The following is an 18,274-nucleotide window of genomic DNA, read 5'->3' on the forward strand; positions in this document are numbered from 1 at the left end:
TTCCCAGTATTTCCTAGGCTTGCTGAATGAAAGTATTCAGGCAGTCTGATTTTAACTGACAGAAACATAGATTTAATCATGAGTGATGATATGACGGAAAATTAATGTTAATCAAAATAGATGGCAAATCCAGAATTAATGTACGTATATATACTTTATTAAACTTTTTTACATTAAAAGCATAAAAAAGGGGGGGGGAAAGGCTTATATCATTTAACAGCTTATTTGTGGTGTTTTTCATCTAATAATAATCTATGCAATAATGACAAACATTAAATTATACATATTTGTGTTCTTATTTTATCTATTGATTATGCTTAGTAACTAAATATTCCTATCTCCTTTCCATCCATCCATACCACTGTTCCCATATACCATAGAATACTGATGCCTCCTTATCCTTCAGACTCAAAGTTAGTTTGTCCATTTCTGCGCAATTCATAATCTTTTGTACAATAAGTCTCTCTGTCGGCACACATGGCTGTTTCCAACATTGAGCGAAGGCCATCCTAGCAGCAGTTAATATATGTAGTATTAAATATTTTACACTCTTCACGTATTTTTTTTTAAAGATCCCCAATAAAAAAAGTTCGGGTTCTAGATCCAATTGTTCATTCGTGATTTCTTGTAGCCACTTTTTAATTTTTAACCAATATTTACGTGCTTCGGGGCAAGACCACCACATATGGTAATATGTTCCCTCTTTATTTTTACATTTCCAGCATATGGGAGACATTTTGGGATACATTTTTGCTAATCTCGAAGGGGGCAGGTGCCACCTATAGAACATTTTATATGCATTTTCTTTGTATGCTGCTGATTTGGTTAGTTTATAATTTCTGTTCCATATTTTCTCCCAATCTGAAAAATTTATATTATGTCCAATATTTTGACCCCATGCGATCATACATCCTTTCACTACTTCTTCTTCCAATTCTACTTCTAGCAAATATTTATAAATTTGGGTAATATTTTTTTTGAATCCAGAATTAATGTAAATGTGATAGAGGTGGCAGGGAGAGTGATCCCTAGTTTAGAATATTCTACGTATTTGTGATTTACTATATGTAAAAATCATCCAGATGATGACCACAATTGCACAAAATCTCCTCAACAATGCTGATAATGTTCTCTGCAGCTCAGTGTTATAATAAGCATTTCACTGACAGGATACATGAAGTTCAATAATACAATATAAGAATATAGTTTCATATTTCCATGCTTCTTAAAGGAAATTATTCACAAAATATGAGTACATGATACATGGATTTGTCCTTGCATGCATCATTTCTGGAGAGAGATTAATAATGTGATGGAGGAAATAAAATATTGTACTGCATTTATTTTATACGACCAGCTTCATGGCAGTTATAATTAGAGTTACAATGTCCTCTAATTAGTCTACTTGGTGCACCATGTTATATAGTGCAGAATTAAATATCATGACATTAGCTGTTATCCAGTAGAAGAAGGAATATTTTTATCTGTGCAAAATTGACCACATCCATTAAATGCCAAAGTGGCCAGAACAAAGTTCCATTAAAATAAACTTTTGTAGTTTTTGATACTGAATGTCACATTTTATTGATTCATTTAATTTGCAGACTTTGTTATGAGTAAACTTTTTTTGCTACCATGGTTTTCAATTATACTTACCAAGCTTTAAAGTAAAATTAGTTTCATGTGAATATATCTTTTCCCATGGAAGATTGGAAGTATTTAGGCAACGTTTCGATGAGATCTCACTCATCATCTTCAGGCTTTGGCTTTGTTCTTATGTGAGCAAACTTTGCATATATATACCCGTGAAAACCTACGAAAACATATATATATATGGAATAATAATCCAGGCTAAATAAATAATTTAACTTCCAATTAAGCAACATTACACAAGTTGCCTGACTAAGCTTGACAATATTGCTACCGTCTTGTGAGTCAGAAATTTATTTTTAATATTATACCTATTTGAAATATGTGAATATTTTATCATAGAATGGGCTATCCTATACTATAGATGGGATTTCATTCATATGAGCTGTTTTGGCATAGTATTTCAACATGATATATTCTGCAGCTCCTTATCTTGTTGTAATTTATGGGATTGAGTAGAGTCTTTATTTTTGAATTGTTCTCTTATTAGATATTGCAAAGATAAAAAAACCAGTATGTCTCAGTATCATTAAGAAAATATTCAGGATGCTTTAAAAAAAAATGTAACTGTAATTAGCCTGAAATCGCTTATAGAATTTTTGTTTAGTCACTTTGAAAACTTTAATGGCTTGTAATTATCTTTAATATTCAGTGGGATGAATTCTGTAGAGTGATTGTGATCAGTTTCCATTCCATAGCCCAATGTGATATGGTTGGTTTAGTTTGTAAGCTTGTGTCTTCCATTAACTTTTCTTCCCATCTTTGCTAAAAGAGTTCTGATGAATCTACCACTTACTTATCTGTTATATTAACTACTAAACAAAACTAATGCAACATTTTATGATTTTGCTATTTGTGGTCATTCGCATTTATATGACATCATGTGGACACTTGATTTAATTTTCCATTCCATTGCAGAATATATGCAAACTTAATTTTGTTCTAATTCTCATTATCTTTTTCTCAACATGGTGAGCATGTACATTGTTTGAGTTTTGTTCATATGCCATTGCAGTCTTAGTTCCTGTTCCAAAGGAAGGATGTGAGATAGAGAGGATAGGGAGTAGCTTTAAATATTACTATGGTATTCATGCATATATTCTGTGTCCATTCGACATTGTGTTATATATACTGATTTCCTTTCCAGTGAACAGCAACAGAAAAACTATTTACACATTTGGATCCTGTTTTTCTTCGAGATATGGATTTCCCCTAATTCCCTAATTTATTGTTTGATATTTTTACTCCAAGGGTATTATTATCTGATGTTTTTAATGTATGATTATTTCATTTTCACTGATGGCTAATATCTGTTGTATAGTTTTGCTTCTTTTTTATTTATCTAATTGTTTTCTAGACAGGTTTTCTATTAAGCATGGTTACTATTCTTTATGATTTGAATTCTTAAGTAGGACCTTTGCTGCTTTTTTGAAGTGATCTAAAACTGGCTCAGCAGTTTGTGAGACAATTGTGTTTCCAGTGATTGTGTAAGAAAAAAGAGATCACTATCTAAATGTAAAATATACTTCACTGAAGATTTCTCATAAATAGTTCTATATAGATGGGTTTTTTAAAATAGAAGGACATTTGCTGGAAACAATCTGCAAGTTGTTTTTAAGATTTATTTTGTACTTTTTGTTATACGCTATTGCTAATCAATAATGGGAGGTATATTGTTAATTTTGCATTTTGATTTTAATCAATGTATTTACAAATCCATACATACTCATGGCAATCTGAGGCAATCTGATAATTACAGTAAATAATCTGTGGCAATCTATTATAATCAAAGAACAATAACCTTTATATATATTGAATATATCAGTTTGAATTAAGCCTTCAGATTTAATTACATATTTATAATACAAATTGAATTCTATGACATTTTAATCTGACCTGCAGCATGTTGTACCGTAAATATGTGAGGTGTTTCTAAAAGCAATATTATATAAGAAAATATTTTTGCTGAATGTTTTGTAACATTTTTTTCAAATAACTCGGCTTTCCTTATCCAAAATTCTCTGGCAGCAATTATAATACATATTTTATTGCTAACACTATAAATAATATCAGGGGATCCATTTTAATATGCATCCAATGAAAGTAACATTTGTGGATAAAAAAATTATTTGGCATGCAGGAACAATGCTCTTTTATCCCTTGTTGCTATAAGAGACTGGAACATACATATCATTTTGAATAAAACACATGTTCTGTGAAGCAAAAGCCCAGTGGCAACCTGTAGAGGGCTCTGCAATACCATCTTTTGCATCAAAAGTGGCTTGAAGGAAGGGGGAAGGGAGCAAAGAACAAGTCTGGGTTTTGTTCGGTAAACAGGCAAGGAATTGCGGGCAAAGTCCTTTATCTCGTGGCTTGCACTAGGCATGGGATTAGATGACGCAGCCCAAACTCATTATTTTAAGAGCCTACAGCTAATTCATGTAGCAAGAGGAGGCCACCCCCTCCCTGAAAGAGGCCGTTTAATTGTTTTACGTTCAGACTGGTACATTTTAATTGTAAGGAAAATATTCAAATGCATGGGGTGTTTGTAAAAAAATACAGAGCACAAGTTGAAGATATTTCAGTAACAACTACATATAAAACAGTTTCACGGTTTTGTAACAAACATGATTTTATTTAACAAATTTATAGAGGCTTCAAAGCAGTTGTGTTATTAGGAAATTAATTAAATACCTACTGTGTACATTTTTCCCACTTATTTCTAACAGACTTTCCTATGTTGTCTCAATTTTTTTTCTATCATTTTTAGGTATGCTGATTGTTTTAAGCTTTTAGCAAATGGAATGTTGAATTTCTTCTCCTGGTTTGTTTTTTCAGTTATAATTTGTTTGATTTACTAGTAATGAATTATTAATTTTTATTTTTATTTTTACAACAGTGCTGATACAACAAATTGAGGGGGAAAAACAGTTTTCTTCTCTATTCAAGAGAAAGTGCATTCTGATTCAGAAGGGATGTGCTTTCCTATCTCTTATTGCCTTGAGTGACAGAGGAGGAAGTAGAAAAGAGAAGAATTTACCTCTTCAAGAGCACCAACAGATCTCTTTATAAAATGATTTTAACATGTGCAGTTGATGCTGTTTATTATTTTTATTATTCTATATTCTCAGCAACCCAATGGGTCAGCATATAAAAATCTGTCATTATTTTCTTTTCAAATCATTGTTCAAATGTTATTGCTAAATAGATATTTATGTACACGCATTTCTAGAAGATGTAAGTATAATTCAGCTCTAGCACTAGGGTCAAAGAGACCCAAATTCTGATCCACTCTCACCAGTGGAAAGTCAATGGAATTCCCTCTTTCTCAGCCCAACCCATCTCACAATCTGTTGTTGTGGAGAAAACTAAGGAGAAGAAGCATTGTGCATGCTGCCTTGAGTCTTTGAGTAACTTGGATGAAAAGAGATACAATAACAACAACATGAACTTCCATTTCATCTCATACCATACATTTTCAACAAACTAAGTAAATATTAACTTATAAGTATGGCTTAATATATTATAATAATTTCAAAGACCAAAGAGTAGTCTTTAGTTTTTAAGAAAACATACTATTCTCTAATCCCTAACAACCTAACCCCTTAATGCCTGGCCCTATTGGGTCTAATGAAGAAAATCGTCAGATGTGTGGAAGATAATATTACAGTATTATCTGTATGCAAAGCATACAGTCTGTATGCTTTGTAAGATATATTTATTTATTCATTTCCCCTCTCCTAAAGATTATTGGTGTATTGCCATATCAAAATTCAAACAATCAATTCATCTTTCATTTCCTACTCCATGAACTGGAAAGCCACTAGTTTCTTTTAGATCTTGAGAGGTCTCCTAACTGGTCTTCTTTTTGTATGGATTGTGAAGAAATCTGATCGTCTACTAGAATAATGTAAAGATGTCACCTTTGTAATAGCTTTACATCCTAAAAATTGGCGTTTTCTCAAAGCTAGAAATAAAAGAATAAAAATTACAATATTTGTTTTTGGTGATGCACTAATTGAATCCTAGATATCATTTCACTTAATAAGAGCTGTGTAGTCTGGATTAAATTAAACAATTAATGATGTATTTAAACATATGCTTCAAATTTAATTTTATTTTGTTGAAGAAATATTATACCATTCAACCTACTCACCTGGACTATACATTTTGAAGATTTTTCTTTTATTGCTGTTTAGTGTAATAAGGTATTTGAACCATTTTAAAATGGGTTATGAAATGATCCCATAAAACTATTTTCTATGATTTAGTAGTAACCCATCAACTATGTATTGTTAGCAGCAAGTGATGACTGGTTTGTTAATTAATGACCCAAAGCAAAAACAAAGCTGATGAATGCCCTAACAATCCAACTGTTAAATGCTTTGAAAGTGAATACTGAGATGATAATTGGGACATTAAATTGTACTCAGTGGCTTTTATGCCTTTATTAAGCTTTTGAAAAATTAGCCAGGGCAAGCTTTTCCATTATAGAACATAAGACATTTATTTGGGTCCATGCAGTAAACCATATAAACTTGAAACTTGTCAGGAATTGCTGACAAGTGTGGTAATTAACTGCTAAAAACTAAACAAATGGTAGTTGTCACTGAAAAAGGACATGCTTGAAAATATCGTTCTAGTTAAATTTAAAAAGAGAAAATTAGTAGTAAAGGAAAGAACTTAAAATTTCATACTTCTAAATCATCCATGTCCTCAGAAAGGAGCTTTGAATGTGTCAATTTAATCAATAAAATTAAGCATTAAAAACAACTTTTTATCCACCTTCATTATTTTTTTATAAATAACTCAATGTGGCAAACATACATAATGTTCCTTTTTCCTATTTCCTCAGACAACAGACAACCTTTTGAGGTGAGCTAAGAGAAAGTGACTAGCCCCACTTTCAGCCAACAGTGTCAGGCTTGGGCAATGAACTGGTCAGTTAATTCCTATCACATCAACGGATCAACACTAAATTAATTTTTAAAAAACAAATCTTGCACTTGTGAGAAAATACTACTAAAACAATATTCCCTTCTATGCATTATTTGACAATATTTGGTTTAGCAGGAACAAGGGGAGGTAAGAAATGAATAGCATAAGGAATATTCCCATGTACTTGCACCAAATGTTTACAGCTGCCAATCCATAGTAATTTTCCCCGTAATATTGGTATCACTGCTTTTATAGGTTTATGACTGATGCTGCTCGTCGTGAGCAGGAATCTCTCAAGAAGAAAATCCAACCTAAACTCTCCTTGACCTTATCAAGCTCAGTGTCCCGTGGGAATGTATCTACTCCTCCACGTCACAGCAGTGGAAGCCTTACTCCACCCGTCACTCCTCCGATCACCCCTTCCTCCTCATTTCGTAGTAGCACACCAACAGGTAAGATAAAATGGATTTGCTGTTTGTGGTATAAACTTTAAAAAAACAGCAGCAAAAAATAGCAAACAAATCATAGTAAAGTTAGACAACGAAAAGAATCAGCAATATTTAAGTTAAATTTAATTTTTTCTTCAGAAATAAACCTCATATGTATGGGCTTTCTTTTCCGACCCAAAGTTGGTTTTTTACAGACATGCTCTCTTTTTCAGACCATGTTTGTCTTTTTGTCCATTTATTCAATTATTGCAGATAACAGGGAAACAAGGACAAGTGTTGTTTCCAGGGGGAAAAAATTAAGAAATTGAACAGGTAGATACCATAATCCTGTAGCAACAAAAGTAAGGCTTGAAATAGGGGGTGAATATTTGAGAGTGTGTGAAAACAGAAGGATATTCTCACTATAATGAAAGTAAGATGTTTTGTTAACTTTTTACGAAATTAAGCAAAAATGATCCTACATTATTCTCCCTGTTTCAGAATCAGTTATTCAGCTAATATAGAGAAGGCCTGTATCAAGAGAAAAGTTTTAAACAGGCAAATCAAGTTTAATATTTCAAAAACATCAGAAAGCTTTACAATATGAATGCTACTCAAAGAAGGTTCATTGCACAAGACATCACAAGATGGCATGCACTAAAGTACTCTGGCAAAATCCCTATCAAGTGTGTAGTATTTTCATATGATCCCTAGTACCACCCTAATTATTTTTTTAAGTAACACATATATGTATGTTGGCATGTGTGTTTATCTCATATTGATATCCTGGCACAATCTCAAACAGATTTTTGAATGCTCACAATATGAGAAACAATAATAACAATAAAGTCAAAATTCACATATAATATATTCTAGATGCCTGGAGTCAGACACTGAATATCCACTAGAAAATCTTGTTACTTCTTAAATTTACTTAGAGTTTCTTTTATGCAGGGTAAAAGAAAAATATCCCTGTGTAATTCAGCTTGTCTTTCAAAGCTTCTTAATATCAAGAGATTCATTAAGAAGCAATTTTCTAAAGTAGTTTAGAGAGGAAGTAGAACCCAGTGTGTCACTTTAAAGGTACAGAGTTGCAGCTTATATAGGAAGTTTTCTCTTGCATACTCACCCAGAGCTCTCATACACACTGGAGACTGCTGTTTTATGATCTCTTTGTAGGAGACTCTCATCAGAGCAAACTTGTGAATGATCTTAGTTCTTTCCTTAATCTGGAAATAAGTTCTGAGGGAGCCAATCCATTCAGAAGCTCCTCTTTTCACCACAATTGTTAGCTCCACTGTTTCAAAGTTGTCTTCAGTCTACCTTTGCTTCCCTGGATTGTATGCAATTAGAATTTAATTGCCATTGTGCATATAAAAGCATCTAGTAACAATATTTCAATTAAATGTTTACCATTTATATATTATGGTAAATGTAAAAATATGGTAAATGTTTACCATAAATTATCATGATCAGAAATGAAATGACCAGGATTTTGTTCAAATTGGTTCATATATGTGACTTTGGTCTCTCAATTTATCATTCATAATTCCTCTGACACCCACCCTTCCCAATACCATGTTTTAGTCATTTACTAACAATTGTTTAGTCTTACAAAATGAGCCAAATGAGAAGCACATCTAATTCCTATCAAAAATAGGGACGGAGTGACATCATCATCACCATCATCATCATCATCACATAGCAGGTTAGAAAAAGTTTAGGCGGGATCATGAGCTGAGTTGGAAAGATTAGTGAATTAATTCTGATAAGTGAATTAAGGTAGAGGATAAAAAACAAAGCTACCAAAATGCAGACCTGCCTCATCCCTCCTGGTGAGAATTGCATTATATAGCTCCGTAATGGCAAACCTATGGCATGCATGCTGGAAGTGGCACACAGAGCCATTTCTCCGGGCATGCGGAGCCGTGGCCCGTTGCCCTTCTGGGTTCTGGTGCGTCGGCCAGAATGCCGAAAACCAGAAGAGCAGCTGCCCATTGCACATGCGTGCTCCAGGAAGATAATCCTCCTGTTTCCGGAGTGCACATGTGCACCGGCCAACAGGTCTGGTTTCTGGCATGCATGCGCACGTGAAGACTAGCAACCAGCGCGCATGCCAAAATATGCAGACAGGGGATCCCGGCAGTTGCTTCCTAAGGGAGCAGAGCAACGTAAGCCGGGGGCTTCCCTCCCTCCCTGCCCACATGGGCTTCTTGTGCGGTTCCAGGTGGTCTGGAGCACCGGTGGACCAGCAGCGAGTGAGGGCGGGGTGGTGGTGGGCTGCCTGCACAGATGACCCCATGGCCTGGACTTCTCCCTGCTGGAAGCCATCATTCCCCAGCCAGCAGCAGCACTCTCGGCCACACCACCTCGGCAGCACCATGCACCAGCCAGGGAAACTCAGAACATGCTGGCTTGCCTGAGCTCCTCTCAGCTGGGAGCCACAGGCTGAGCAGGGCTTTGGCATCTGGTGAGAGCGAGGTGGTGGTGGGCTGCCTGCGCAGATGATCCTGTGGCCGCCATCAAAGCAAGGGCCCTCTTGGCTCGCTCCATCAGCCACACGGGTCGCCTGGGCTGTGTTCCTCCTGTGGAGCTGTACTGCCCCAAAGGAGCAACAGCAGTGGCAGCTGCAGGGGGAAGGGAAGAGTGACTGGCCAGCTCAGGCACACGGGGCAGCATTTGTTGACAGGGCAGGCGGCTGCTCCGCCTGTGGCTCTTTCCCCGGCGTATGGCCAGAGAGCCTGGCTTGGATGGCAGCGCAGTAGCTGGGGTCGAGTGCAGATTGAGTCTGTCACCAAGCCCCTGCCATGCCTAATGCAACCCAAAAATAACTACAATTCTGGCCTGCCATGGCTGGGAGTGCCAAGGCATAGCTAGAATTGGAAAAAAAAGGCTGCATGGCTATGGCAGAAAGAACCGGAGTAACACCCGGCAGCTAGGATGAGAAGGTGCAAGCGAGGTGGCAGCTGTTCTCTCCGGTAACGCAAACTTGTGGGCTCAGTTACTGACGAGAGCAGCCGCCGCCTCACTCGTGGATGCAAGGTGACATGCCGCTTTAAGGCCAGTTTGGATAGGGACCTGAGATCCGCGCAAGGAGGGCTCGCCTGAAAGAACTATGGCAGAGCCTTGCAGCTTTTATCTGCCACCTTGCCTCTGGGTAAGGCCCCTCCTCTTCTTCTCCCCTTCCCCTACCAGCAGTGTACTGTTTTTCCAAATAGCCGGCCAGTCCGGGCAGCAATTTCCCGATCGAGGAGGCTCAGGCTGTATCCTGCAGCTTCCATAAACCACTCCCTCCCCTTTCAAAATAGCCACCCAGCACTTCCCTCAACAGCCCAGAGCTGGCAAGCAGTGCTTCTTCCAAGAAACGTGTGCTGGTGGGCGGTAGAAGCAGGTGCACCAGCGGCGATAGGCTTTGGTTGTTCATTCTGCTGCGATCCCGAACCCTTGCCTGGACTCCTTCCCCTGGGTGCCAGGCTTCCCCGGAGAAGGCACAGAAGTCAGGAGAAAGCTAGGACTTGATGGGGGTGGGAGAAGTGTTTCGCATGGCAGGGCTGCAATCCCCTCCCCAAATTTCACGCGGCAGATCTAGCCAGGAGGAAAGAGAAAGTGAGTCTGCGGAGAAGGAGGAGGATGCCCGGCTCTGCAATGGGTATTTCCAGGAAGGAAAGTTTTCTTCTGCCTTCCTTGCCTTCTTTGATCTCCACAGTTCCCCCACCCATATCAAGTCCTAGCTTTCTCCTGCCTTCCCTGCCTTCTTTGATCTCCACAGTTCCCCCACCCCCATCAAGTCCTACTTTCTCCTGCCTTCTCCCCCATCGAGTCCTAGCTTTCTCCTGCCTTCTCCCCCATTGAGTCCTAGCTTTCTTCCTTCTTTGCCTTCTCTGGGGAAGCCTGGCACCCAGTGGGAAGGAGTCCAGGCAAGGGTTCGGGGTTACAGCAGAATAAACAACCAAAGCCTGTCTCCGCCAGCGCACCTGCCTCTACCGCCCACCAACACATGCTTCTCGGAAGAAGAGCTGCTTGCCAGTCCTGGGCTCCTGAGGGAAGTGTTGGGTGGCTATTTTGAAAGGGGAGGGAGCAGTTTATGGAAGCCACAGGATACAGCCTGAGCCTCCTTGATCGGGGTGCCTCCCTGGAAATTGCTGCCCGGCCTGGCCGGGTTTTGGAAAAACAGTACACTGCTGGAAGGCGAAGGAGAGGGAGGAGGAGGGGCCTTACTCAGAGGTAAGGTGGCAGATAAAAGCTGCAAGGCTCTGTCGTAGTTCTTTCAGGTGAGCCCTCTTCAGGCAGATCTCATGTCCCTATCCAAACTGGCCTCAAAGCGGTGCGTCACGTTGCACCCACGAGCGAGGAGGCAGCTGCTCTCATCAGTAACTGAGCCCGCAAGTTGGCGTGGTGGGCACAGTTACCCATGAGAGCAGGTGCCGCCTCACTCGCGCCTTCTCATCCAAGTTGCCGGGTGTTTCTCTGGTTCTTTCCACCATAGCCATGCAGCCTTTTCTTCCAATTCTAGCTATGCCTTGGCACTCGCAGCCATGGCAGGCCAGAATTATAGTTCCCCTCGCTCCAACCAGTAGCCTCTACTTGCATCAAGGAACCAGCAGCTGGGCAGGAGGAGGACAAGGATGGAGCCGTCCGGCTGGCAGGTGGGTGAGCAGGCAGCCCTCAGGGAAGAGCACTGCACTGGGTGACGCATCTCCCGGTTGCAGGCTGCATGCAGGGTCCGAAGTGGAGGGATGAACTTGCTCAGCTGGCACATGGCACTGCCGAGGTGGCAGGGTGTAGAGTGCTGCCCCTGGCTGGGGAACAGCTGTCACATCACGCCAGGGAACGGGCCGGTTGTCTTCCATTATGAGGCATACCGGCCCTCTTGGAAAAAGTGGGGCGCGCACATACACAGTGCGGGGCACATGTGCCCGGGGAGTGTTGTGGGCGGTCATGCGCGCATGCACAAATGGGGGTGCCCATTGCATTATGGGTGCTGGCACGCAGGAGCACAGAGCGCTCATGCGCTCGGACTTTTGGCATGCAACACCAAAAAGGTTCGCCATCACTGATATAGCTGTTTCTGGAAGTTAAACACTACCAACAGATGTTATATGCCAGTGATCCCCAATCCACAGCCCAGTACTGAGCACTGCCCATTGTGAATTGGGCCACACAAATGGCAATGTGTGTGCAAAACCATCCCTCTCCCCAATGATGCTGCCACTGCCATTTCTCTAAGTCCACAGAGCTGGAATGTTTGGCACCCGCTGTTACATGCAATGCACAGATAAGAATCAATAGGCACTTTGTAATAATGGATTCCTCTACTTTAGAGTAATCTCTCAAGAGCATACAGGCAATATCCAAAATATAAAAATTGGGCAACATCTTTATTAAGCATAAAAATTTAGTTTTTTTATTTACATAACTGGCAAATTAGATTAAATGTTCTAAACCTGATAAATTCCTAATTTTTAATGTAGCAAATCTTCAAAAATTGTATTCACATCTAAAAACCATAATACTCATTTCAAAACTATATTAAGCCAAAATGAATAGTAATGGACTATGTCCATATCACATGTGCATGTGTCCCCTAATAATATTACGCTTACAGCATAAGGATTTTGAAATTCTACTATTAAAGAGGTTTAATAGTAATCACTTATCACAGATACGTTTGTGTGGGTTAGTCTATTGTACTTTATTCTGAAGTTTTTGTAACAAATTACTCAATGTGTTGCAATACTCTTTAACTGTCTACACAAATAGATTGGTAGTAATTTATAGATTGGTAGTAATTTAGGAGCTTCTGTAGTTGAACCAGACTAGTCATCTAAATATGTTTTAATTGGATATATCGGACAGATGTATTTTTTCTGAGCTGTCCCATTCTGACTGCTTTTAGCAATAATAATAACCTTTTTGCTCCCACCTTGCTGGTTGAGCATTATTTTTCCCAGCGTGAAGGGCAAACCAGCTGAAGCTACTTGGTAGCAGGCATATCAGAAAGAGCTCCCTGCTTGGCAGGTTGAGTTTCTTCCTTTCCAGCATGGTGGTCAAGCAGACCCAATTTCGCTGAAGGCCCCAGGTGGGCAAGCATCGTGGAGGGTACCAGGGCTCTGGTCTGTCCCTCTCGACTCCCAGCGTGAACGGCGCGATTAGCCGGATCAAAAAGAGCTGGATTGTGTCCCTTGCTCTGGGCAAACCTTTACAAGGGATGAAATGTACCAGCTTGTTGAAAAGATATACCACTTCCAATATGGAATTTTATTCATGGATTGTGATAAATCCAGTGACATATTGTATACTAGGGCTGGGATGGTGTTTCCAAAGGATGCAACAGCCCTGCAGGCTTCTGATGCTGAGGTTTTGCCCTCCTGAATTTATGGCAAGGCACTTCATACCCCTTGATGTCTGTTGCCACCATAGGCCACGAAAAGTCTGTCAATGTCCTGTGTAGCATCTTGAATACACCCCATGCCCTGTTGTCTCTCTATCATGGCAAAGCTGTAGAACATCATCTCTCGAAGACACTGGAACTACGATTCTGCATTTATGTCATGAAGGCCCTTTTTCTGTTAAAAATTGGAATACATTACTTGGAAGGGTCTCCTGACGGTCAACCATTCAGTCCTGCAAGTTATGAGTCAAACTGCTGCTGCACCTTAATTCTGAAAAATAGATCCTAGATAATGTGTCCTGCCCCCAAGAACTCAATAAGTGTTTGTGGGGGAAGCCAACAAAAATTGGAAAGTTGCAAAATCTTTGCAGGGTTGGTACTTGTTGCATCTGGAGGTGCTCTGGCTTTCTGGACAGTGCATCTGACAATAAATTTTTCAAGCTGGTGCAAAAATTGAAGTTAAAAAAAAATGACTCCACCTCAGGAAAAGTGGCTACAACATTTTCAGATTTTTAGGGTCATTGCAGACTTTAATTGATACCAGTTCCAGTCATTGCTCAAGTAGACAAAGCTGTTTTCACTGCTAAGAGCTCCTTGTTAAAAATGTTGTAATTCCTTTCTGTACATATTAAATCTCTGGAATAAGGAAGCTTGGCCCTCTCCTCCCCCCTCCTATAGCACCAGGGCTATATGTGTGGCATCTGTGTAGACATTAAATTTCTTTAATAGGTCAAGGTATTGGAGGAGACACTGCTTGGCAAATAATTGTTTTAATTCTTCAATGTAGATTCTCTTTCCAACAAAGCAAACTTCACTTTATTTTTTACCAATTTAGTAAGAAGCTTAACATGTGCAAAGATTGGAATGAACTTCCTATAAAAATGCACAAAACCAAGGAAAAGCTGAGCATATTTCATATTTTGGGGGCAGAAGCCATGACAGTATGGTCTGCTTTTTTGGGGGGTCCATTTGGATTTGATCTGTAGAAATCTAATAACTCAGAAAATGTTGTTTTAGGCCAAAGGAATATTTTTCTAACTTGGCAAATAACTTATTTCCCCGTAGCTTGCACAAGTATATTTTGTACATGGTGTTCATTAATGTCTTCATATCCTAAGCAAGATACAAATCAAGATACTGTCCAGATACATGACCAAAAATGCATCAATTTTATTAGAAACAAGGGGATCATAAGCCTGGACAACACAGCTCCACAACTGACCAAACCAAAGGCATTACTTTCAATGCTGGTATTGAATGCCATTAAAAAAATCATGTTTTTCTTTTTCTCTAATGAGTTTATATGTATTTTGGAGATCCAGTGTGGTAAATATGCCTGAATTCTCCAATTTATCTAGCAAGCTCAAAAAGATAGGTAATGGCCCTTTACCGTGCTCTTGTTAAACTCTTTGTAATTGTGGACATCTGGACCACTACTTGGGTTCAGAAAATCCATCTCTTGTTTCTTAAGAACAGAAATGTTTAAGTACTGAAGTTGATGACTTAGAAGGCCCAATGAATCTTTTCTTCAAATCGGAATCCAAATATTGCTTTAAGAACAACAGTTCCTTTGCTGACCTCAGAGTTTGCTATGAAATGGAAGGCAAATAAATTCAATAAATAATTAAAACTCAGTTATTGCCTCATAGTTAGAATTTTGATCCTGGTATTACCACAGCCACTAAAGCCTTCTCTTCCACCAAAACATCTGCAAAGTTCATATATTTGGCAGGCAACTATTCCCCCTTCCTTGAGGGCTTTTGGCTAGCTGCTGTAAAAGAGTTGCCACTTGCACCTGGTGGTGCTGTCAAGTGGGAGTAGGGAAACATAGAACCCTGTCTCCTAGTCTGTTGCAAAGTCATGAAGCCTCAACCTTGCAAACCCCAAGGTGATTGGGATTTGAAAATTTTGTGCCATGCAGAGGGAGAATAAGCTTGGTATGCTCTCCAGCTGTAGTGGTAGATTGCATGATGGGGTAGCGGCATTGTAGACTGCATGATGGGCCCAGGCTTTAGGGATGACTATCATCTTCATAGGAACAACAAGGTCCACTCTACCTTCTCATAATTCTTTACTACTGCTGAGTTTATAAAATAGTAGTGCTCTAGAATCATTTAAAGCTTCCTGCTGTTTCTTACATCCAAAGTTAAAAGACAAAATAGCTGAAACTTTCATGAGCATATGTTGAACTGCATGCCCCCCATACATTCTGAGAGAGGGACCGCCGTTGTTTCCCTGGACCTGTGCTTAGCAGGGGACTTGATGCTCTTTTGGGTGGTTAATCTGCGTTCTCTCCAAAGGGTTTTGGCTGGGCAAGCTCTGTTGATACATCTCAGCTCTTTGTAAGAAATGAAGTATGAAACTTTGCTTTCTCTCAGCAGCTGCTTCCCAGTTGCATGAGGGGATAGAAGGGGTACCTGGCTCAGTAGTAGTAACCTCAAGAGGGATCTTGGGGTCCTAGTGGACAATCACTTAAATATGAGCCAGCAGTGTGCTGCAGATGCCAAAAAGCCAACAGTGTCCTAGGCTGCATTGACAGATGGAGAGAATTAAAATCATGTGAAGTGTTAGTACCACTTTATAATGTCCTGGTAAGACCACACTTGGACTATTGTATCCAGAGCACCTGAAGGTAGGACAAGAAGGAATGTGTAATGTATTTGACTTTTGGAGGGAACTTTTGGAGGGAAAATGCACGTTGTTGATTGCTGGTGCCTCAGCCAGAACAGTATATAAGGAGAGCTTCTCCTGAGGTTTATTTGCTGGGTTCACACCATATAATAAAGAGCTGTTGTTACATACAACCTGTCTCCTGCCTCCTCAATCACCCGATCTAACATTGGCGATGAAGGTGGGATCAAGGTAGGCAGAGAGACCCCAAAAAGAGCTGACAGCTTCAGAACACAGCCCAGTGTCAGAGCGGCACAATCAAGATTGACACGATGTCTGCATATATGGCGCCAGCACCATATGATCCGTCCAAAGAGAAATGGGGATCTTACATGGCCCACTTCGAATGTTTCCTCGAAGCAAACAACTTCCAGGGGCTGTCAGATAATCGCAAACGGGCATACTTTTTTTTTTGGTTTCTGACGTTTTTGACTCTGCGGAATCGCTCCCTGAGCCCACCCCAGTCCAGTTGGTGCCCTGGCAGGTCCTCCAGGCGTTCCTAAAGGCACACTCCACACCGGTCCCTTCGAAATTTGTGCAGTGGTATGAATTCAGACAAAGACTACAGTGAGAGGGAGAGCCAATCAGCACGTACATGGCTGCCTCTGCAAGGCCGCCATGCATTGCGAATACCGAGACCTCGATGATACACTCCTAGAGCAACTAATTTGCGGAGTGAGAGACATTCGCTTACAGAGGTGACTATTAGCCAAGTCTAATCTGACTTTACATATAGCTCTAGATGAGGCTAGAGCACACGAACTGTCTACAAAGGCTGCTGAAACCCTGCAGAAACCAGGACCGCAACGATCACTTTCTAAAACAACTCTGGTACATCGAGAGAAATCCCAAACTGAGAGCGAGGACGAAGAGGAAGAAGAAAACGTGTTTAAAACTGAGAGACCCAGAGATCGGCTGCGCTAGCTGTGGAGGCTTCCACCCATGAAGCACATGCCATTTCAAGGATGCTATATGTAGGTGATGCAAGAAAAAGGGACATCTGGTGTGGTTGTCCTAAGCAAACCAGCCTTCTCACCAAAAGACTAGAGCTGTCAAACAACTCTGGGCCTTTTCAAACAAGAATTGGCTAAGCCCCAGCCACCCCAGAAGATAAAATGCACACGATTGTCGAGATTGAAAGCATTCCGTTTACCATGGAAATAGACACCGATTCATCAATTTCAATTATGTCCTGGGCCACATTGAAAGCAGTCCTACCAAACCTTCAGAAGAACCAGCTCCAACCGCAGTGGCTGAGGGTCCGTGACTACCAGGGGAATCGAATCCCCGTTGAAGGCATCAGCACGTTCCAAGTGAGATACAGCCAGCATGACAAGATCCTACCTGTCACTGTAGTCAGCGGAAACCTCCCTAGCCTCCTGGGACTAGACTGGTTCCGAGCCTTAGGGATGGGTGTCACCAGCATACAGACCATCGGAAACAGCCTGAAAGAAGACCTTCTCGAGGAATTCCAGGATGTTTTCAAGGAACGCCTGGGCAAGTATGTGGGGACCCCTATTTCTTTTAATTTAGACCCATCAGTAGCCCCAATTAGATTAAAAGCTAGATGGGTGCCTTTCGCCCTCAAACCAAAAATTGACCAAGAACTCGATAAATTAGTTCAACAGGGTATCTTAGTTCCCATTGATCATGCCAATAGTGACCCCGGTAAAACCAGACGGGTCTGTCTGCATCTGTGCGAACTATAAAGCAACTTTGAATAAAGCACTTCAAAAGAGTGCCTACCCAGTCCCAATACAGCACCTCCTGCATTCCCTAGGCCCTGGCAAGACATTCACTAAGTTAGATCTTGCGCAGGCATATCAGCAACTGCCAGTAGATGGCGCTACAGCAGAAGTACAAACAATCGTAATGCACAGAGGTGCTTTTAAATGTACCAGACTCCAATTCAGAGTCGGCATAGCCCCCGGCATCTTCCAGAATCTAATGGAACGTCTGGTTCAGGGTAGTGCCCTATTTTGATGATGTGCTAATATCTGCAGCAGACAAGAGACAATTGGGGGACTGTTTGAGGAGAGTACTGTCAGTTTTTAGAGCTGCTGGGCTATAGGTCAAGCTAAATAAGTGTCAGATCGCTGTGCCAGCAGTGGAATTTTTAGGGTACCGAATTGACCAATCAGGCATACACCCCACCCGAGAGTAAGATTAGAACTATACAAAAGGCTCCCACTACAAA

General features: G+C 40.5%; 1 protein-coding gene across 1 annotated transcript in view; it reads left to right on the forward strand.

The window, feature by feature from the left end:
• The window catches only part of JAZF1 (JAZF zinc finger 1), a 161,503-nt gene that overhangs the window by 105,012 nt on the left and 38,217 nt on the right, over positions 1 to 18,274 (forward strand). The window contains exon 3 of the mRNA XM_058183484.1: positions 6,844 to 7,040. Coding sequence (XP_058039467.1) covers positions 6,844 to 7,040 — 197 coding nt within the window. The remainder of the gene's footprint in view (positions 1 to 6,843; positions 7,041 to 18,274) is intronic.

The sequence above is a fragment of the Ahaetulla prasina genome, chromosome 4 (assembly GCF_028640845.1).
Source record: "Ahaetulla prasina isolate Xishuangbanna chromosome 4, ASM2864084v1, whole genome shotgun sequence".
Lineage (NCBI taxonomy): Eukaryota > Metazoa > Chordata > Lepidosauria > Squamata > Colubridae > Ahaetulla > Ahaetulla prasina.